The 24152-nt window shown below is 38.1% G+C and overlaps 1 protein-coding gene across 2 annotated transcripts in view; it reads right to left on the bottom strand.

Moving 5' to 3' along the window:
- LOC126278984 (F-box only protein 22-like) overlaps positions 1-24152 on the bottom strand; it is a 167627-nt gene that overhangs the window by 60642 nt on the left and 82833 nt on the right. For both annotated transcript variants that reach the window (XM_049979286.1, XM_049979287.1), the window contains exons 6-7: positions 21278-21489; positions 9156-9292 (exon numbers count right to left, since the gene is read on the bottom strand). In XM_049979286.1, the coding sequence (XP_049835243.1) occupies positions 9156-9292; positions 21278-21489 (349 nt within the window). The remainder of the gene's footprint in view (positions 1-9155; positions 9293-21277; positions 21490-24152) is intronic.

Raw genomic sequence — 24152 nt, 5'->3', positions numbered from 1 at the left:
TGACCCGAAGAAGGGAGCGTTTGGTAGGACATGTTCTGAAGCATCAAGGGATCACCAATTTAGTATTGGAGGGCAGCGTGGAGGGTAAAAATCGTAGAGGGAGACCAAGAGATGAATACACTAAGCAGATTCAGAAGGATGTGGGTTGCAGTAGGTACTGGGAGATGAAGAAGCTTGCACAAGATAGAATTGCATGGAGAGCTGCATCAAACCAGTCTCAGGACTGAAAACCACCACCACAACAACAACAACAGCAACAAGTTGGCTAACCTGTCAAAGCTTTACAGTTGCTTATCTTTTGTTTATGCAGAAAGTTTAGTCACAGTTTGCTGTTGTTTTGGTGCGAATGTTTTGTTTGCAGCAAAGTAATTGTGTGTATGAGTTTCTCATTGTGTGTGTGACTTGCTTATTTCATTTTAAAGCAACGGTAAGAATTAAGTTAATAAACAACAAATTTTATTGAAAATTGGTTCACAAATGGTTTAACTCTGCTAATACTGAAAAGCAACGTGTCGATTGGTGTAGTGTTATTGTTGAACACTCTGCTCTACATGAACAAACAAATAAAGCTTTGCAATTTAAGGAATGTGGCAATAGTGGTGTGAAGGTAGCTGATGTGATAAATGCTAGATGAGGTTGCGCATCACAATTAACAATTGTTTATAACTTTTGTGATTGAAGCAAATGTGGTTATACTTGTGGTGTAACTAAACAGAGAGTGTATACCACAAATAATAAACTTGGTTCCACTATGAGATGTATATGCAAAGGGTATAGTAGTGCACAATTATACACTTACCTCGCCCTACAAGGTGTGACAGGTACAATAAAATTATTCTACAGACTTTAGAAGAAGTAGCAAATTATAGTATACAAAATGCTCTTCAGGAAAGTATAGACATGAATGACAGCAATACACGTATGTCTGCAGCCATGTGTGCATCCTGGCAATGAAGAGGCCATAGTTCCCTAAATGATGTAGTGACAGCTACCTCCTTGGACAATGGTAAAGTCATTGATGGGGAATGTATTACCAAGTTCTGTCATGGCTGTACTAGCGGAACTCAAAATCATAATGGTTTGGTTACTTTTAGTGGTTATAATGGAGGGATGGAATCTGAAGGTGTTGTGGAGATATTTCGCAGGTCAGTGGAGAAATATGGTGTGATGTATACATCTTAACTAGGAGATGAAAACCCAAAAGCGTATCAGAAAGTTTGTGAATCCAAACCTTACGGTGACACAAAAATTGAAAATGTGGAATATGTTGGACATGTCCAGAAAAGGTTAGGTACAAGATTGTGTAACTTGGAGAGGAATTTGAAGGGAAAGAACTTAGAAAGTGCATTAGTGGACGTGGTCAGCTTACAGATGAAGAAATAAACAGGTTGCAGTATTATTACGGACAACCAATAAGATAAAATGAAAATGACCTTGAGGGAATAAAAGGGAGTATGGGCTACCTTCTTTCATAAATCCTCCACAGATGACAACCCATGTCATGCACTCTGCCCATCTGGCAGTGATTTATGGTGTGGCTACCAGAGTGTTGTTACTCAAGGTGAGACTTACAACCATAAACATTCTTTGCCATTTGCTATAATGGAAGTAATAAAATCTATATAGAGATCTTAGTGGCACAAGATTATTAGAGAAATGTTTACATGGTAGGACTCAAAATCCAAATGTAAGTTTCAATAAATTTTATATGGGAACGGATACCAAAAACTGATGCAGTAGGGCTAAATACTTTGAAAATAGGTGTGATGATGTTGTTCTATGTTTCAATGACGGTGCAGTGTCAAGGCTTAATGTTATAGAAATGATGGGAGTGCATGGTGGACTACATACACATAGAGCTCTAATAGCCATTGACCGAAGGAGAGACTTCAAAGCAGAAGAATCAGTACTGGAAGCCACCAAAGAAGCAAGAATAGGAAAAATAAGTGTGAAAAAGAGAAGAGAGGAAGAACAACACAGAAAACAAGATGAATATGGACCTGGGATGCATTAGTGCCATGCAAGTTTAATAGAAAAAGCAAGTTTCAACTTTAACTTGAATTTACCGAAAGTTAAATTATTTCATATTCTGGTACACTCTGGCTAAAAACTAAAGAGTGTTGAAATCTTGTATACAGTCTTAAAACAGGCTTAACTAAAAAGTAGACTACTCTTGTGACTAAACTTTGAAAATAAAGTGCTTTTCTCACAAAAAAAACCTGAATTCATTTCAAAAATTTTTGATAATCATACTTAAATTTCTTTTTGCCACAATTTATGACAACACCATCTTTTCAATAGTCTGCTTTGAAGATAATAGTGTAAAGAGCTTACAGGAAAACAATAAACTTTCTACTTTGTTTGTATTTTGAGTAATGTGTACCTATATGTGCATAAATAATTATGCATGGTGTATTTCACTTGCAAAATAATAATAATAATAATTAAAAAAAAGAGTGATAGCTAAGGCTCTGGTTCACACATAAAAATGTTCCCAAAAGATGTCTTAAAAGACAGCAAGCATTATATGGGCTAACAAATCTTATTCTTTGAGTTACACTGTTTAGAAAAATGACAATTTTTTCAACGTTTCCCCTGGTATTCACAGACCAGTCCCCTTGACATAGGATTCTGTAGTTTCCACAACGGGATTCCAGCATCAATGAAAGCTTTACATACGTCAGATGCAAAGTGTGATTTTTGACTCCATTTGCAATTGCTGTTGGAAGCAAAGAAATCATTTTCATGGTAGCCTTGGCAAATGCATCTTTAACTTTGGTTGAATTGTATACTGAGAAAGGAAATTATTTTTTTAGTTGATTGACTGCTCAAATATTTTGCACAGACGTAGAAAATATAACAGATCCAGATATATTAATGTAACTCTGCAATTTACTGCATAAAGGAAACTGAATTTTGGCATGTTACTAGCTACCTTGCACAAAGCCACAACAAAAACTGAAAAAAAAAGGAACAGAAATTTAGAACAATAGTGAAACAATGTTTTAGCCCTTGCACACATTGTTGTTCCAACAGGAAGCCAAGTAAATACAACTCATAATTAAAACCCTTGCCTATTGCTTATAGCAGCACTCATTGTTATTTTTCATAATAAAGGAATAAATAATAATCAAAATGGCAACAAAGGCATTTCTGCAATTAGGCAATTATATATAAACAAAAAACATAAAAATGTGGTGTTTCAATCACAACAATGTAAATCATACAGATTCATGTTCAAACTGAAGACAGATTTAACACAATTAAAAAGGAATTCTGCCAAAGTTCCAATCTCAACTCATTACCCATCTCACTCAAGCTACCCTGCTACCTATGGATGAAGAACCTTGTGCTACCTGGAATGTGTGTGTAGATATTATTGGGATTGACTGTGATGATTATGTTGTCAACTTCTTGTCAACTTGTGACTACAAGTTTGACCTGGTGTCTTTATTAACACTTCAGGTTTTTGACTTGTGTATGTACACCTGACGTGATTTTTGTATGTTAGAAACAAATGACAGAAGAGCCAACATTTAATTCACTACGAGATGCACCAGGATTTTCACTGGATTATCAAATAATAAAATTGATGCAAATATATATATTTTTTTCACGGCGAAAACAAATGTAGTAATAAGAACACAAATTACAGCAGCTACAAGCACAACATAACAACCTACTGGATTAATGTTAAAACTGTGGGATTATGTCTTACAAATACAGCAGAAAACTCCTCCAGCATCAACATAGGCCACTGCACTCCTGCCAGCATTCTCACCATTCGAGGATGCCAAAGAGCATTGGGAGTTACAGGTCAAATGATTGTGACAGTATCTTGCAGCTTTTAAGGTAGTGGACATATGAAGACAACAAGCCTTTTTTTATCATTGTCTGCATAAAATGTATTTTATTTGTTTTTTAAGCTGGTCCCAGCAGTATAAACTTTTACATTAGCAGAAATGTGTGACCCATTAGAAGTACACTGTCACAAGTCAATGAATATTGTGGCCACAAAGATATATTTTTACCAAAAGCATAAAAGTGAGAATCAATTGTACATGTTATAGATAACAGAATTACACTGAATAGGACATCAACGTGCCTTTAGATGTCAACAATGTCAGATGATGTACATGGACACTTTTATTGATGCTATAATTGTGCAGCATGCATTAGATAAGAAGGTATGACCCAAGGCTTTAAATTTAGAAGACCCATCACTAAACCAGGTATTATACATTGCTCAAGCATTCAAGCTCATCCAGCAAGCCAACATGAAAACAGAATAGCAACCAAAAATAATGCAGGTATACAGTGCGTGTAGTGAATCAATTATCCAGTATGTCAGGCAGGACCTGAGACTGACATTGAGCACGCACCGGGCATGTGGGGTGGCCACTAGAACTGAGCAGGGACTTGGTGCCTGAGCAGCAAGCACCATATATAGTCAATAAAGTGTTCTGCACAGCCACTGCAGTCCTGTCCACAGTGCTCTATTATGCACACACTTAAACACAATACAATATACCAGTATTGCATCACATTGGCCCGGATAGCAAGTCTCTGTAACACAAAATGGCACAGTCACACTTAAGTGAGAAAAGTGTTGCAATGGAAGTAAACATATAAGAAGCTCAGTGTTACACTTGATCCAATACAACTTATAAATTGGTAATGACCCTTTACATCAATAAGCATTTGGTATTATTTCAACCGGATGCAATTGTAGCAGTAACACTGATCAACTTTGATAGAAAGGCAGTGACTGAAAGCTTTATGTGAGTGTCTTTTAATTGTGTCTGTCTGCAACGTGAGGTGTCTTCTTTACAGTAATTAGCAATCTTGTCTTTTCCTACATTGCTGGAGTTTCCATTGTTTGAATACTAATTAAGGTTATGTTCAGAACAGAAGCACGGTCCAAGCAAATGATATGAAGCACTCCTGTTGTGGAAATGGGCTTGATGGATTCATTTCTTTTGGGTTCATTGTGCAAGATTCAATTAATTTAGTGGAACAAGACACCTCTTTCCAAAAATTAGATTAACTTTGAGAAGAATTAAATGAGAGTAATTACGTCATATCTACAGTTCATATCAAAAAAATTGAGCACAGCACTGTAATTTTGTGGAAATTTTATGACTATAATCAATCTGCCTAATAGAGCCTTGTGCCATTCCATGGTCAGAGGAGTTGCTAGCAAAACTGACTGGTGAGAAGTACTTTTAAGCTAAAAACTTTTTGGTGCAAATAAATTATTATGCCAAATATATTCCTAAAGCTTCCAATATAATGTATGTTTTAAATGTTTTACACTGCAAGAGCATCACATTTATATGGTCGGAGGCATTTAAAACACTTTTCACGTCCCAAAGACATTATGGAAAAGCTAAGGTGTGCACCAGTCTTACCACTTCGACACATGGAAAGATGTTAGTAGCAATAGCATATGTCTCACAGTATGGGCTAGGAGAAATGGTGAGAGAAATGTAGACAATTCGGAAGATCACCAGCAACTAAGACAATTGATTATTCGTTGTGAAAGCTTCCACTGTTTGACAAAAAGCTAGTATTCAAAAAACATTCAGTGACTACAGCAATGAGCCCTGTTCTACAACAACCACATCTACATTCATGGTTGGCAATTTGCTTTTAAGTTTATGGGAGAGGGTACTTCAAATTAAACCATTTATTACGGTTTCTTCCCATATCGTTTGCATATGGGGCACTGAAATAATGAGTGTTTAGATAGTTCTGTGCATACAGTACTCAGTATTTGCGACTCCTTACCTCCTACAATTATGAAATCTGTTACAAGCTTACAAGTAAGCACGCAAATGCTACCACACTACCATGACCTTCATGGTGTAAGATTCGCAGTTTGATAAAGATAAAACAATTTGTTATAACCTAGACATGATGTTGCACGAAACTACACGGTGAAGCAAAAGTCTAGATACACCCTATGAAAGTTGAATGGTGTGAGGAATCATAATGGCATCTTGTATGGGTTGTCTGTCGCTGGAGGCGTAACTTAAAAGGAGCTATGGCGACAGTGGTGGCCATCTTGGATTTGGGTTGCGTGTTTCAAATGGGAAGGGGTGTCATGTGGAACATTATTTTGAACAGCCTCTTTCTCAGGAATACACATGTGAAATCTATTTTAAGACATCTTTATTATGACCTGTTAAAGTCTGAAAGTGCAGGAAGGTCCTCAGTTCTGTTTATTGTAGCAGGTAATCCACAATGGCACTTACACACGCGGAACACACTGAAATCATATTGGTTAATGGTGGACAAAGTACCAGAGTGACTGGTGCTGACTTCAATGCCCAGCATCATGGGAGAATTAACATTTCACATATGACAGCTCATGCTATTGCACAAATTTTGTGCAAAATGTTCTGTGGTGGACAAGCGCACAGTGGGCATCCCAGAACAGCCACCAATGAGGAGACTGCAACAACAATTGTGCCATCATTTGTGGAAACTCTATAATGTAGTAAGCACCAGTTATCAGCAATACCTGATGTCAGTCAGCATTCAAACCTGATTGTGTTGCACACATACCAATAGCACCGCACAAGTTACAGTCACAATATCATCTCTCAGGGGATGACCCTGATCAGCTGGTGTAGTCTGCAGAATAGGCTCTGGATAAGTGTAATAGGAATCCAAACTTTGTGCAATGACTAAGCTAACGTTTATGTGCAAGGAGAAGTAAACACACTGAATCATCATTACTGGTCAGATGCAAAACTTCCATGGTCGATCCTATAATGTTACTGCTCAAAAGAAGAAATTAATGTTTTAAGCTGGTAATATTAAACTCGTTGTTATTGAACTAGTGTCCGTATGTCTCTGTTTGTGTGTCTGTGAAGGACAATATCCTGAGCGGCGTCTATGACCCCCGCAGCATACCTAATTTCATACATGTAGAGAAGTTACTCCTGTGGTGAAAAAGCAGCTGCCAACTCCAATGGTTGCCTGTAAAATTCTTGAAATGTAAGAAGGAAATTAGGCCTATCCAGTGAGCTAAGTCTTTTTGTGAATAAATTCTTGGCTGCATGCTGATTGCCCCATATCCTGTTGCATTCAAGCAACATCTATAGTATCTTCTCGAATTGGAACACTGCCATTCACATTTGGCCATTCAATGATTGTCTGCGAATGAAATGAGTTAGTTTTAGCAGAGAAAACTTTCTCTATGCTTTTGACCATGTTGTTGAAGCAGGTTCTACAGCAAACATTGACCACCAAATGTTCAAAGTCCTATACAAGCTTGCAGTACATAATAGTTAATCACAGAATCTTTTGATCAAAATTAAATACACACAATTACCTTTGAAATGCAACAGACTGTACTATGGCTATTACTAAACTCCACAGCCGGCCGCGGTGGTCTCGCGGTTCTAGGCGCGCAGTCCGGAACCGTGCGGCTTCTACGGTCGCAGGTTCGAATCCTGCCTCGGGCATGGGTGTGTGTGATGTCCTTAGGTTAGTTAGGTTTAAGTAGTTCTAAGTTCTAGGGGACTGATAACCACAGCAGTTGAGTCCCATAGTGCTCAGAGCCATTTGAACCATTTGAACTAAACTCCACATTAACATTACATATCCCTAGTGAATCTCAAAAACCACAAATTATACAATATGGTGGCTAACAATGACTGTTTTGTTGTTTGTTGTTTGGGTTTTAATTATGAGTTGTATTTACTTGGCTTCCTGTTGGAACAACAATGTGTGCAAGGGCTAAAACATTGTTTCACTATTGTTCTAAATTTCTGTTCCTTTTTTTTGAGTTTTTGTTGTGGCTTTGTGCAAGGTAGCTAGTAACATGCCAAAATTCAGTTTCCTTTATGCAGTAAATTGCAGAGTTACATTAATATATCTGGATCTGTTATATTTTCTACGTCTGTGCAAAATATTTGAGCAGTCAATCAACTAAAAAAATAATTTCCTTTCTCAGTATACAATTCAACCAAAGTTAAAGATGCATTTGCCAAGGCTACCATGAAAATGATTTCTTTGCTTCCAACAGCAGTGATATGATCCAGCATGCTGACCTTTTTTAAAATATATTTTATTCTTTTCTTGGATTTTGAAACTTCCTGGCAGATTAAAATTGTGTGCCAGACCGAGACCCGAACTTGGGACCTTTGCCTTTCGCAGGCGAATGCTCTACCAACTGAGCTACCCAAGCACGACTCATGCCCCGTCCTCACAGCGGTCCCGAGTTCGAGTCTCGGTCTGGCACACAGTTTTAATCTGCCAGTAAGTTTCACATCAGCACACACTCCGCTGTAGAGTGACAATTTCATTCTACTTGGATTTTAGTTACAATATATTGCTGGTAAAAAAAGTCAGGGTACATATGTAGGTTGACCCAGGCTCAGACAAAACCACCTTTACAATAAATTTCCTCATTCTGGTTCAATCTGATGCTGTAATGCCAGCAGAGTACACTGTTCGTTACCTTAACAATATGCTCACAGCTGTCATGCAGCACTTTAGTGATGACTTGCAGCATTATTCTTTGACACTCGAACCACCACATTTCTTTATATGCATTTGTCTTCTTTTTCCATTTAAATTCCACAAAACATGCAAATTACAAACACTGCAATGTTTGCAAAAATCAGAAAAATCACCCAAATAATCAGATCTTATTTGGAGGACGTGTAGAACAATGTATCAGCTATAAATAATTAAGACTGTGGGGAAGTAGTTCACAAATAGGGCTCAGCAATGCCCTCTTGTGTGATCTACAATGCCAGTGATACAACAAGCACAGTCTCTGAAAGTCTATAAAACTAAATGAAAACGTGAAAGCAAAATCTTACACTGAAAGGTGACATAAATGAGTTAGTCTGAATGGGACAAAATTATCAATATTTAAAAAACAGCTTTGTCACACTGCAAAATTCACAATGGCAGGAGCACAAGGATGAGGAGAAAATGTGTTGGGAAGGCTAAGGAAGGTGGTGTGGAATGGAGGGGTGAGGGGTGGGGAGGGGGATATTGCTAAACTTGTGAACAGATCTGCACACAAACTATCACAAATGTTTCACACCTACCATAAAAATTTCACACAACAAGATTTCATTTATCAGTTTAGTATATCAAGTATTATTTCCATAAACAAGAGTGTAACTTACACTTGAACAAGACATTCCAGAAATTCTGTCACATCACCATGGTATTCGCTACTGCAAAACAGCAGCACACAGCGTAGAGGTGTTACTTCAGTGTTCATACCCAGCAATGAGCACATTTCTTTGTTTCCAAATTCACGCTACAACAAAAAGTTTCCACGTTAGTCGAAGCATCCAGAAATTTAATACACTACACTGCCATTCATACAACAACCAATTGTCTTCCGACTGAGCAATTAATTATATACTAGGTTATAAGCTAGATTCAATTACTTTGACCTCCAATTTTTCACTGGTATTAGAATGTATCCTGTATAACCAGTTTACAAAATTCATTTACAAAAACAATATACCAACTCATTCACAGCATGACCTCAGGAACCAACAGTGTTCTAAAATTTATGGGTCACAAAAGTCAAGTATGAGGAGTATTCCTAGAATAAACATAAGTGTTCAACAACATTGAGAACTATGACACGAGGGTATTAACAAATGAGTGGATTCAGTTATCTATAAGCAATCATAAGTAGAAAGCTGGAAATAGATTTACAAACACAACAAAATTAGATTAGCTTCTCAATGCTTATTATACAAAGCCCTCTAACACCTGTGGCATTCCACAAGGGTCTCTACTGGGACCACATCTTTTTCTTATCTTTATTAATGACCTAACCTTAAAATATTGAGGCTCACAAAACAGTGCTATTTGCTTACGACATAAAAGTAATAATAAAAGCTTGAAAAATGATCTTCACGAAATATAATAAACTGTCGCCAACTCAGTGACTGGTTACACTTAAAACAGCTAATTATTAATAACAATAAAGCTCTAGCACTAATTCTTCTGTGAGCAATATAGAAACATCCAATATCAGTCACCATTAAAAATAACCTGTAATAAATAATAAGGAAACTAAATTCCTGGGTTGTGTATCTAGACTGACATGAAATGGAACATGCACGTGGCAGATGTTAATTCAAAGCTCAGCATAGGTTGTTACCCCCAAAGTATCATGAAGAGCCACATAAATAAACATGCAATTATGATTGGATATTATGGATATTTTCATTTACATATAAAATGGCAGTCACATTCTGTGGTAACTCTTCTGCTGTGAAGAGTCTTTTCAGAATACAAAAGAGAACTATAAGAATCATGAACAGGATGAGCATTAGAGATTCATGTAGGACTTTGTTTAAAAAATTAAACATGCCACAATTGCCTCGTATGTATAGCTTGGAAACATTACTGTTCATCAAGAAACAAAAAATTAATAAGGAATATATTTAAAAAAAAAATCAGATTTTAACAATTATTGCACTAGACACCATGATAATATTCAGGTTATGCCTACTGTAGTGGGGCCACTCTACGTCACTATGGAAAACAAGTAACTAGCACGACACTACTGTTAACAGCATACACCACTACCCAGATGATGCTTGACATATGAACACTATTGGACGACACCACATCAGAATCCAACATATAAGAATGCCTAGGGCCAGTATCAGTTATTTGTAATTTGATCAGTGAAATTTAAGCCAACTGGTCCACTAATTTGGTTAACAGTGTTTACATTTCATACTATGTTACTGGCAGAACTTCGATACTGCATAAACCGGGCTTTATTGGCAAAACAGCTTGCATTGTTCCTAGGAGTGTGCTGTAGTCTTTGTTAGTTGTGTGTGTAGTTCATATTTACAAAATTGGCAACCACTAGAGATCAGTGGCGCAAGAAAATCAGATTTTGAACATTATTGTAACCAGGCAACACTGTGGATTTTGTCATGGAAGAACTGCAGCAACTAGTAACACAAACTGGGTGGGGTTATCAGGAACTAACAGCAGCAATGTTGAGGCAGTGCGCATTTTGCAGGAACATTTTCTGTGCCACCTGTGTTTACAGATTTTTCATCATTTAATGAACAAAGTGAAGAATGGGACACTTACCACTGACAATTGCAATTTGCCAAATTTTTGGCATGGAAAGACAAAAGGCTAAGTTCTGATTAGAAATCCTGTACTGTATATAACACAGAAACTACAGCCACTATCACATATGGCACAACATGAGTTGCCTAAAATATTTTCTTTATTACAAAAAACTCTTTATATGAAGAAACATATTATTGCAGCCACATTGAAATACTGGGAGTGGTCTTATACTGAATGTATCACCCACCTACAGGGATTAAGAAGGAAGTGCAATTTTAAATGTTTGTGTGGGCGAATTAAGCACTCTAATCAGAAATGCTATAATGAGTCTTACCCTGACTCAAAAGTGAAGACTCACACACTCAGGAAATCAGACCAGCCTCTGATGGAAGTAGCAAGAACTACTCAAGCTTATGAAACTACACAGACCAGAGATTATTTTTTATGACGGAAGAATATGTTGCACCGGCCAGCTCTCCAACACCAGTCATGTGGGAGGTCATGCCACCTTTGGTATGACCCTCGCCACTTTTGCAATCTGAATGACTTCATATACAAGTACGCTGTAAATATCTCCCATACTGTGGAAATGAATCAGGTGGGTGATAAAACTATGGATGTGTCAACATCTCAGAACACAGCCCAGAAAATGTAAATTGATATCTTCATAAGCAAACACTGTGTGAGATTACCCCTGGACTCCAGTGCTTCTGTGTCCCTGCTAGACTAACCCACTCACTTAACATCTTAACATTAGGGTCACTGTCTGTGCAGGCAGATGAGACAAATCTCTGGGCTGCACGTACCCTTGTTGGGGAAGTTTTCAGTTTTGCTCATACATAATCAGAAACAGAAAAGTACTGAACAGAAATGGGGAGAAAAAAAATTGTGGCATAACTTGACTAAAAGAAGGGAATGGTTGAAAGGACGTATTCTGAGACAAGAAATCATCTATTTGGTATTGGAGTGAAGATGATGTGATGATGAGTTGGGTTGATGGGGCACTCGACATCACAGTCATCAGTGCCCTGACGAAAAGTCAACATGAAATCTCATGGGTGGGGACGAAGGCTGTCCCCACATGCAGAGCAGTATATATCGTACTAAAATTTGCCGATCTTGCCCACCAGCTTATGGATGAGGCTTGATATTTCATAAAATTTCACCACTCTGTTAACACTGGTATTGGCATCTGCAAGGATGGTGGGCAGATCTCCAGCGACACCAAGAGCTGCCCTAGTATCAATATACAGGACACACATAGCCACAATATGTGGAACTGAAAGCAGCACACCACAAACTTCACAGGAAGGTGGATCCCTCCCCAGAGAAGCCATGTGCAAAACGGCTATGCCTGATGCACAGTCTGGTAAGCAAAACCTCCTTCCAGCGGCAAGGCCGACACAAAGTTCGCAAAGCTTTTGTGGTTGGTTTGAGCGACCACATATCTCATGAGCGATATGGGCAACCACCACTTGTGCACAATCCTTTTGTTCAAAAGTAGCCTGTCGACAGCACTATAACCTTTGTATCATCCACCTGCAAGTCTTCTGCTGGTCACTGTCCTAAGTGGCACACGAATCCACACTGGAAAGTGGTCACTAGAATGTAAATCTAGAGCCACTTCCCGCTGAACTGAATCTGCAATAGCTGAGGAACAAAAGCAAAGATCAATAGTTGAAAAATACCGTGTAGCTGTGGACAAATGAGTCAGCTGACCCGCGTTCAGAAGGCAGATATCCTCAGAATGGACGAGTTGCTCGATCAGCCGACCCCTGGAGCAAGTAGTAGCCAAGCCCCACAGCACATTGTGGGCATTGGGCATTGAAGTCCCCCACAAGAAGGAATGGGCGTGAGAGTGCCTGGAAGAGGTCTGCCAGTCTGCCAGTGCATCCGCATCCAAAGCGTCATGGGGGGGGGGGGGGGGGGGGTGCAGGTACAAAGAACATACTGTGATAGTAAACGGTGAGAGAACTTTCACAGCAATTGCCTGGATGGTTGTGGTAAGGGGGACAGAAGTGGTATCTGTCATCAAGAAAAATAGCCACTGCACCTTTAGCCCTGCCTACAGTAGTATCGTCTTTCCTGTATACATGGTAGCCCCGTAATGTAGGTGCAGGTGTGTCTGTGGCTTTAAAATGCATTTCTTGTAAGCAGATGCAGAAAGGTTTATCCTAGAGCAGCAGCTGCAATTCTTCCAAATGTGAGCGATATCCATTCAAATTCCACTGCAACACAGAAGTCCCTATGGGAGCCAGTGGTTAGCAATGGTGGTTCTTTCCTTTCTCCCTCAGAGGCGGTGATTTACCGGGGAGGTCAGGTGGAACCTTAGCCGGTTTCGAATTCTCTAGTTCCTCTGATTGGAAGTCCATATCTTCAAGAGCATAGTCACCATCAGAAAGGGAGCGCGCTTGTCAATCCAAAGGCTTATCTACCACTTCCTTGGACTTATAACTACTTTTAGGAGGACGTTTTTCTTTACTGATAGGAGGAGGAGGCTGGCTAGGTTGCTGGGATGGCTTAGGTGGCTTCTGAAGTTGTGGAGTGGTATGTGGCTTAGGTGGTAAGTCTACTGCTGATGGCTTTCAAGAGACATCAGTTGCAAGTGGAGCGTTTCCCTCACAGGTACAGTGACAAGTGCATGTGCTCGTACTTGAATCTGTGGTCTGAGTTTGTGTGGAGGCATCACACTTAGCTATTGGTGTTTTAAGGGCTGATACAAAAGAAGTTGCAAAAACCGGTGGTTGCATGGCTTTGTAAGCCTATTTAGCTTCACCATAGGGTACGCGTCTCTGTAGTTTCAACTCTTTTCCTCGTTTTAAACCCCACACTTTCTGCTCCAGGCTGGGTGATCCACAGAGCAGTTAACACATTTAGGAGGAATTGTACAAGAAGTCTCTGACTCGTGAGTGGAGCCTCCACAGTTACCACACGAAGTTACATCCCATAGCAAATCTTTGACATTTATAGCATCGCATGGGGATAGGAACAAACGAACGAACCTTAAGGCGGATATAGCCGGCAAGGATATTTTCAGGTAATTCAGGAGTACTAGACGTTAGAATAATCGTTGCCGATTTTTCCAATTTGCCATTGACTCTCCTCATATAATTCTGCACCGCCGTGATGCCCACATTCTCCCACTCTTCACGCAACTCCGTGGGGTCCATCTCCATTATATCGGAGCAGGTAACCACGCCCTTACTATAGTTACGGGTGTTATGCAATTCAGCCTTGATTGGGTAGTCACCTAAGGCCTTACATCCCAGAAGCTTAGATATTTGGGTGGAACTAGCAGTTTCAACCAAAAGCGTTCCATTACGTAGTCGTTTGACACTTTTCAGAGACTCAGCAATACCTTCCAGTACCTTGTTAATATAGAAAGGGTATATCTCCTCAAAGCTTCCCCCATTTCGCTTGATAAAGTGTTATGGCACACTAACGCCCTGTTACTAATACTCTGAGACTTCTTTTCAGAAGGACTGACCAACCAAGCTCTCTTTGAGGAGTCCCGTCAGGAGTAGTAGTCTCATGAGACAGCTCCATAAGGATCCCATGAGATGCTAGGGAAACAACCGTCGACCCAAACAGAGCCCTGCATGCCTGAGCAAGCCTGATTCAACTGGGGTGCGGCACGTGCCCCAGAGGTTGCTCGCTAAAGACTGTTTCACCTCAACAGCCATTCACCTCCTCAGCACGTAGCACACCTTGAGGTGGAGGTTTTTTTTTTTTTTTTTTTAAATAGAGATGGGTACCTTCCTCGCAGTCCAGGCACTTAAGCCAAGACCCCTGTTCTCCAAAACACACAACATTCCACCGATGAGCCGCATGGTGGTCGTTTAAGTATGACCAGAGCTTACGGTGACAGAGGACTGGTGGCACTTACCAGTCCCCAGCTCAGGAACCCAGGGGTCACCATTGAGTGAAGAGTGAATGTGAGTATGTTTGTGTGTGTGTGGGGGGGGGGGGGGGGGGGAGAGGAAGGGGAGGGGGGCAGGGAAAACACTGAAAATTGTAGAAGCATATTAAGACCTGTATATACAGAGCAGGTTCCAATAGATGTAGTTGGAGTAGTTATTCAGAGATGAAGAGGCTTGCACAGGGCAGAACAGTGTGGAGAGCTTCAGTTTTCAGACTGAAGACCACAACAACAACAACATAGCCAAGTTACTCTCGCAGTAGAGTTTCTTGTGGTAACTGACCCAAAACTGGACAACATTTTTGGGATTGACCCTTTCCAAGCTTTTAGATTTATTTCATGAAACAGTAAATGTCACACAATCTGAAGGAACTTGGGCCACCCTAAAGACTCTCCGCAATAGATATGCTCAAATCATCTCATCTGAGTTATGGAAGGTGACTGATGTTGAAGCTCACATTACTCTTAAGACTACAACTTCTTCGCACTTCCTTAGAGCTCTCTTGGTGTCCTTTTCTCTAAAAGCTACTTTCAAAACAGAACTGGAATGACTCACTATGATGTGTTAATGCCTAATCCTCACAATTAATACGCCACTCCAGTGGTGATAGTACATAAACCGTCACTTTCAGACTTAGTGGTAATTTTAAAGTAACAATAAATGTACAATCAGAAGTGGAAATTTACGTGCACTTGACCCTGGATAAACTCTTTGTAAAATAAGGTCACACCACCTTAATCAGTAAAACTGACCTCACAGATGCATGCAGTATTTTAAATTTCCTTGGATGTAGCATCACAAGCTTATCTAATGCTCAGTAAACCACATGGCTTTTAGCACTGTAATCAGTAGTCTTTCAGAATCTCTTCACTCTGCCATATTCCACTGTTTCATGGATTAATTGCAAGATATTCCAACTGTGGTGTACACCTTGACAATATCTCTTTTAGCGGTACAACTCCAGAGGACTACCTTGAGCGCGTGTTCCAGAGGCTGGTAGCAAAAGAACTCAAATGCAACTGTCCTTGCAATATTTAGAGTTCGCATTCTATGAGGATAGGCGAGAAGGGGGGGGGGGGGGGGGGGGGGTGTAGTGGTGCTACTCAATGTGCCTATGGAAACCTAGTACCTTTATGTCATATGTGCTGGGCTGTGATTGGGAAATTAGAACTGTTTATGATACCAGAAATGAATTAAAATTTTAATATAATAATGACCAATCACATTAATGAAACAAGACATGCTTTTGACAGAGATAATGATCTAATAACATTTCATAAAATAAACAAATCTACAAACTGAAATTCTATAAAGAACTTGAATTTCTTATTCATAAAAGAAAGCATGAGCAGAACATATTCAATGACAAAGCTGAGGCAGTGGGGACAAACTTTTTTTAACCCTTTCAGGCAATTGCGTACATTAACTTTTACTGTGTCTTCACTGCAACACAAGTGTTTTTTCGCAATGAAAACCTGAGATACACATTTGTGAATGTTCAACCCTTTAATCATGTGCAAATGCTGCAAACTGTTGGGCATCACTATGGAAATATCAGCAAGTCATTGGAGCAGTGTGCAGCAGCACATGACCACCACAACACACGGGTGTGGTTGGTTCACTATATTCCACTCTATAAATGAATATTGTTATCATTATTTTGTATGCTAATTATTGAATGATCACTTAAATATTTATTAGAACAGAGAATTTTTCATAATTAGTTATTTTAGTCCACAAAATGAAGCCATGTGTACAAAGCATGTTTTGAAAACAGGTACATATTTCTGTATAAACCTTGCATCTACAATCATTTTAAAAAAATCATCTAAGGACATTACCAGATAAAGAAAACTTTTCCTTCCTCTAGAAAAAAATTCAGGTTTGGAAAGGTGGAGAGTATGCCCAAGTATACTAAATGATACAGTGTAACTTTTACTACCATTTAATTTAGAATGGCCTAAATTATTAAAAAATTCTCAAATTACCAAATCATTACACTAACAAATAAATGTGCTGAAATTTAGGTTTATAAGTACTTTTTTTACTTGTTTATGGTAATGATATTCTTTGTCAAAAAGACCGTAAAGATTTAAATGATATATTTGTTAGCACATCATGGAATCAAAATGTAAACTGGCAATGAATGTTCTGTGATGTACAAGGTGCTGTATTTCTGCACCTGTTCAATCTCTGAACTGTTTACATTTTTATATGCCACCTAAAGATGAAAATGTGTATTTATCATCACCTCTCAGGGTTCTTTCTGATGGGAAATAATGTAAGTTACTTTTTAAAAATGGTTTGGCCTACTAGGGACTTCATGAGATAACTTATGTATTCTTCTTTTCCTCCTTTCTTTCTTTGTAGTAATTTTTCATTCTTTATCTATGTTTTTCTCTTCTTTCTTCTGTCCACATGTTGCACCTATCTTTTCCTTTGTTTTCTCCTGGAAGCTTTTGTTTACTTTTGCTCTGAACCTTTTTTTTCCCCGACTTCTTCTTCCATTATTTAAATTTCCCTCAGATCTGATTCAACTTCATTTATGCAAGTCATTGATGTTTTGCGGTTTCTATCAAAGAAGTTAAAAATTCTTTTTGTTATCCTATTTTCATCTAGCCTTTTTGTGTGTCCATAAATGCAACTCTTCTCTTTTCATGGGCTACCTTATTACTTCTTAATTTCCATTTCTCATTCTCATATTTTGTTCCCAAAATTTTCCTTTTCTTCTTTTCTATTACACCTGATTGTCTGGCTATATTTAATGAAAGGCATTCTAATGCGTAAAGGCATTCTGGTTTAATGACAATATTTTAGTATTGAAGTTTTTCATTTAAGGAAATAGATTTTGTTATGCAGGTTTTTTGTTAGTTGATCATTTGGTTGTATTATTTCATCTAGATATTTAAATTTTGTAGCCTTTTTTATTCTGCCATCTGTTATGTATTCTGTTTTTTCAAAATATATATTTAGACCTGCTTTTGAAGCTGTATCTTTTAGGAGATTTATCTGCACTGTTGCATCTACTACAGATTCAACAAAGATTGCAAGATCATCTACAAAAACCAGACAATCAAAACTCACTCAATTGTGATTTTTCTAATTCCTTCTCCTTCTGTTCTTTTCCTCCATTAACTGATTACCACTTCTAGCACACAACTGAAAAGCAGTGGGGACAGTCACCTCCCTGCCTTACACAAGTTTCGACCTAAAAAACCATGGAGGTTTTGCCTAAAAATTTTGCCTTTTGTGTTTGTTAGTGTGTCTTTCATGATTGCCACTGATTTGTTGTCAGCTCCAAGCTCTTTTAAGGTGTTACATAATGTTTTCCTGTCAATTCAATCAATAGCTTTTTTGAAATCAACTAATGTTATATAAAGCTTTTAGATCTTATTCTTCTATACCTGATTATGAATTTCAGATTTGAAATTTGTTCCACACAGGATCGTCCTTTTCTAAATCCTCCTTGGTACTCTCCAGTTGGCTTTCCAGGCTGTTTTTGTAATGATTTTGAAAGAATTTTGTAAGTCATTGGAAGGAGGGATATTGTTCCACAGTTGTTGGGTTCAGTTTCATCTCCTTTTTTTGTGGATTGGGTGATCAATGTTCTAGTCTTCTCAAATAGCTTCCATTCCCCACATTTTTGAAAGACTCCACGTAGCTTCTTGACCATTCCTGCACCTGCCATTATCCACATTTCAGCAGTTTATGAATATTTCTTGTGGGTCTTGTCTTTCTTCAGGTCTTTAAAGATATTTGGGTTTCATCCATGCTGGGTGGTTCTGAGTTTGTGCGAGTTCCTCGCAATTTGCCATCGCATTGAAATAGCTTGCTAATATTTCACAGTTTTCTTTGTTATTTGGGGCTAATTTTTCAAATTCATTCTTGAAGCAAATGGTAGGTGGTTGGTACATCTGGAGACTTTGTTTAAAAGTTTTATAGAAGTTCATAGTACTGGTTTTCTTTTTTTTTTTGAGCCTTCTTCAATTAGTGGTAGCTGGTTTCTTTCAAACTTACAGCTATCACTAACTGAAAAAGACTTTCAAAAGAACAATATTAGGAACTTCTGTAAATAACTTTATTACTTTTTACAATTTGTAAGTTTATGGCATACTACATTAACAAGTGCTGAAGAATAATAGTGGAGTGTGCCTTGAGCTTCTGTAAAACTTAGGTTTTGAAACTCATGGAAAAGTATCTTGAAAGAGCTCCACATAAAAAGAAAACTTGAAAATCCTCAATCCCTTTACCAAGGAAATTCCAAATCAATCACATTGTTTCCAGAAAAAATATGACTGAAATCCAAAACATCCGAATGTGGAGATCAGTTTTTGATTTGAATCATTATTTTATGCAAAAAGTGATGTTCCAGCCCAACAGATCTAGACACGAAATCAAGCGCTTTCCAAGGATGGGTGTTGAAAGTCTTGACATCAATATTCTATTACACAACACATGTGAGCAAAATCCACAAGATTACAGATGGTCAAACACAACCAACATTAAAGTTACACGTGGCCGACTCAAACTCTGAATCAGAGGAACAGACACAGAACTACTGAAAAAAGGGGAGTATTTTCTACAGAGAAAGAAAATAAACTCCTAAACCATGCACAGAGAAAAATGAGTTTATAACAAAACCAGATTCATAGAAATAGAAGAAGACTTCCTCCAAAACAATATTAGAAATTTTGACAAGACCTTTAAGGAGAACTTATCTTATTACCAACCACCAACACTGTGTCTTCATCAAGCAACTGGAATATTAAATGTGAATACTAAAGAGACTTGAATGATACTAGCAGATTACTTCCAAGACCTACTCAACTGTTACCGCTGGAAGAAAGAGTGCACTTCAAAAAACTTGCACCACAGCCACTGCTGATTCACCAACATTCTGACCTGTGAAAAGTGTATTGCATGCATCTTACAGATCAAAATGAACGTCACTTGACTCTGTCAATTGTAGCTAAACTGGACGAGGGGACTGGCAAGCAAACATCACCAACTCAACCTCATATTTTAAGTAAACAAAGCACACATCCAAGACATAAGCCATAGCAGTAATCACTCATGTGTGAAAATTTGAGCCACAATCCTGAAAGTATGCAGTTATGACCTTCTCAATGTACAGGTTTTAAACTTCGCTTGCAGTGTCTGTCTGTCCCTTGTTCCGGCCCTCTGCGGGCACCTAATGTCTGGGAATGGAGTACTGTACAATAGAGTGAGTAAGAGGTTCGTAATCATAATGTTACCGAACAAACAATTGGTAGTGTTTTGTACATTGTATCACAGTGCATGGTTTCTAGCCCGTAGTTGGTGCCAAAATCTCTTTGCTTTGAAAAATTTTATGTTCTGATTCACTAATGCAGTTCATATTAATGAAATGTACGAGTGTTGTTAAAAAAAAAAGCGTAACACTATTCAATTATTAACATCACTGTTGTGTGTTATTTTCTTTTAATTGAAAACTAACACTGCTAAAGTCAACTACTCTCACACGAGCTGCACTATTCTTCAATGTGACTGGCATGATTAATTTGTACATAAATTAACTCCATTTCATAATTCTTCAGTTGCTTATGTTTGTTTATTCATTTTGATTTTCAGGCAACACTGAGCTTATACTCGTGTGAGGTAGACATATTATGTATGCCATTCGTGTAAAATAAGGGCTCTCATCCAAGATTCCAAAACATGTTCAGCTGAAGTGACTCCCTTCTTCTTCCTCCCTTTCTCTTGCCATCAACATACTGCGAACAGAACTGGAGGCTCTGGTTGTCACTTCGCTGTAAAATACTTTGCACTCATGTTTACAAGCTATACATTCAGAAGATCAAAACTGTGTTCTGTCACAACAGTGTCTCAAATTCTCCTGCGGGGCGTATTGCTGGGACTGACATTTTGAAAGTTTGCTTAGTTCTCCTTAAAATATGAGGTTGAGTTGGTAATGTTTCCTTGTCACACCACTGACATTTGAGCATCATGGAACCTGTATGAGGTCAGATCAGGGAATATGTTGCAAAGAACAGCAAAGTACAATTTACTCAGAAATTTAATGCACAGTGTGAAGAAATAGTGGGCAGTCTTACAATGTAGTAATAAAATCTGAAAATGAGGCCACAAAAAGAAAGCAAGTGTGGAAAAACACAGTTCAATTATGTGTCTTGCTCCATACAGTGCTTTTTTATTTTTCACACACTGTATGCATACTCTAAGCATAATGCAATGCACTTACAAGGCAAATATAGTCAGGACATACTAACCCGTTTGAATTTATCGAGTTCAGTCTCGTCAACATAAAATGTAGTGATATTAACATCTGTCATTTTTGGTAAAAGGAGTGTTGACACACACCCTTGCAAGCCTTCAACTTCCTCTGTACGATCCATGTTAGTAGATGTCCCAACAATACCATCTGCCTCCAGCAATATGCTACATGATTCTGGATGTACCATTTTTTGTACATACTGACATACTAAAAAGAAGAAATTAGATTAGCCAATTTTAATTCAGAAAAAAAGTGGAATACTGTATTATAAAACTTACTGGCAAAATACTGAGAGCATACAAAAATAACAGTAAAACACACCCTATTATTTGCACCATACTGACTTAGTCAGTCATCTTAGATTAAGTGTGAACCAAAAGAACAATCATCAAATCTTTATATGGTGTGTGTATGTGTGTATGTGTGTGTGTGTGTGTGTGTGTGTGTGTGTGTGTGTGTGTGTGTGTGTGGGCGCGCGCGCACGCGCTGGAGGTAGATAAAAGGAAAGAGATGGGTTACAGGCATGGAAAGTAAGAGGGTGAGGGGAGGAACAGTTGTACATGCAATTTGTGCTACAGCACTCTGTAAATATTGCACTTCAATTATGCTCTTTCTTATCGAATACTAGCAGAACACTGTACTAAAATAATCCCATTTCTCTTTGAATGTGTGCTCATATGCAAATAAAATAAACAAAACCATGTTTGTAGTGCTCTCTGTCTGACATAATGATGCTCAGCCACACTAAGATCAAATTGTACAAGGAACACAGCTGTCTGTTTTCGACTGTGGATGCTCTGATGTGACGTCATCCTTCCGGTACTGTAAGTTCTAATTTGCTTACAGTACTAAATCAGTATTCATATTTGAAACTGCTTTTAATGTATTGTGCAAGTGTACTGTATGAGAGATTTTTGATGAGTAGCTGCCATAATGGCTCCATGAGCAAATGGGAGGTTACTGACTGGCAAATCGTGAACTCAGATTTGATCCCACGCTCCCCCTCCCCCTCCTCGTTATGTTAATCCATTAATTATAAAATTTAGGTATATTTAAGCAGTTCAATTTACATGCAGACAGGTCAGACATCTTTTTAACATTTCAACATGCACCTGAGAAAGGCTACAAAGCTGAAGTTATGATTGTGTACAATAAATGAATAATTAATGGTCAAATGGCAGAAATTTCTTTAAAATAAAATAAGTATATTCAATTTAGTTATGATTACTACTTTTGCAACTCAAAAAGTTATAGATGGTAATTAAAAAAGCGAGTATATGAGTAAAGTTAGTATGAAGGTCTCTCCCACTCCCCTCATAGAAGATACTAAAGCAATGGATTTATTAAAAGAAGGTGGCATTTTCCACTTTTGCTGTATTAATTTTATTTGTTTATGACTAGTTTCAGCCTCCAGGTCCATTCGCAACTGATTTTGTGGTTCTGCAATAGAAAAATATGTTTGCCTATTCAAATGTCAGTGTCTTGAATTTAATGTTTTCTATTTGTTTTAATTCACAAATGCTGTCTTGGTTTGTCAGCTTGACAATTACAAATGAATAGACAACACAAATTTACAGATGCTGACACTCCAATATGTAATGCATAGTTTTCAATTGCAGAACCACATCAAGTGAGAATGGCCTGCAAAACAAACTAGCCATGAGCAAATAAAATTACTACAGCAAAACGGAAAAAGTCATCATCTTTTAGTATTAAAGTGTTTTCTGTATGCAATCTGCTAATGACGCCCTTCTCCAGCAGATCTTTGGAGGCAAAAGCAAGATTTAAGGAGTTAGATAGATGATCTCCAAACGCAAATCGATCAACAGGACGCTACAGAATGATGCTCACTGATTGTTTGAAACTCTGTGAGGCAAAGCAAGTAGATTCCACTTTCAAGTTTATTTTGCCTGAGTCCCACAGTGAAAGGTAAAAATGCTCTCTAAAGATTTACATATGAGGGATTTATGACCAGATATTCTCATAACAGCATGGTAGCCAATTTGTTAAAGACACAGACTCTGAATCTGGGTGCATAGATTTGATTCCCACTGGTTCCATCGACCTTTTTTTAAATTTTATTCCTCGCTATGTTAAACAATTAATTATAAAATTTAAATATATCTGAACAGTTCAATTTATACATATAAAATTAATCTATTCAATTTAGTTATGATTACTACCCTTGTACATCAGAATGCTATAGGCTGCCACATTGTAAAACATTGGTAAAATTCTGCACGAGTCATCACTGCTAATAACTACCACAATAATTTAGTGACAGTGAAGTGTATTACTCGTAACAGGATACCAAAGATCTATAATGTTTTTAAGTAATTGCCAGCTTCCACAACCTAGGTGACCTAAACTGTTTCTATCAGACTTAAGCAAAAGTAATGAATCAAATTCTCACAAAATATCTGAGTTAAGAGTCGTTCTACATCAATATATAAGCCAAACTTGAGAGGAAGTGTTTGGATGGTGTGAGGCATGCAGATGACGCAAGTTATGGTGTTCTATTGTGTGGGAAAAGACAATTTCTACTCGGTGCTTCTTGAATATGCATCTGATTTTTCCCAATCGTATACCATTGTATAGCATAAAGGCAATGACTGCCACTTCCTCCGTGACAGCTTCCATCTCCACAGGTTGTACTGTTGTGACGGGGCAGAGAATGCACCTAATCTGCCATACTGGGTACCCATTTTTTCTGAGTACAGTTCTCAGGTGTTCCAAACACTCTGGATCTGAAATGGTAGCCTATTGTCTTCTGCTTGGACTCTAAAGAAAAAATAACAACTGACAGTCCACAGATTGCACAGCTCTGTCTGGATTCAAGTTTATGTGATGGATTAATTTTATTTTTACAT

This window comes from Schistocerca gregaria, chromosome 6 (assembly GCF_023897955.1).
Source record: "Schistocerca gregaria isolate iqSchGreg1 chromosome 6, iqSchGreg1.2, whole genome shotgun sequence".
NCBI classification, from domain to species: Eukaryota; Metazoa; Arthropoda; class Insecta; order Orthoptera; family Acrididae; genus Schistocerca; species Schistocerca gregaria.
This window is presented reverse-complemented; position numbering and strand designations above follow the sequence as displayed.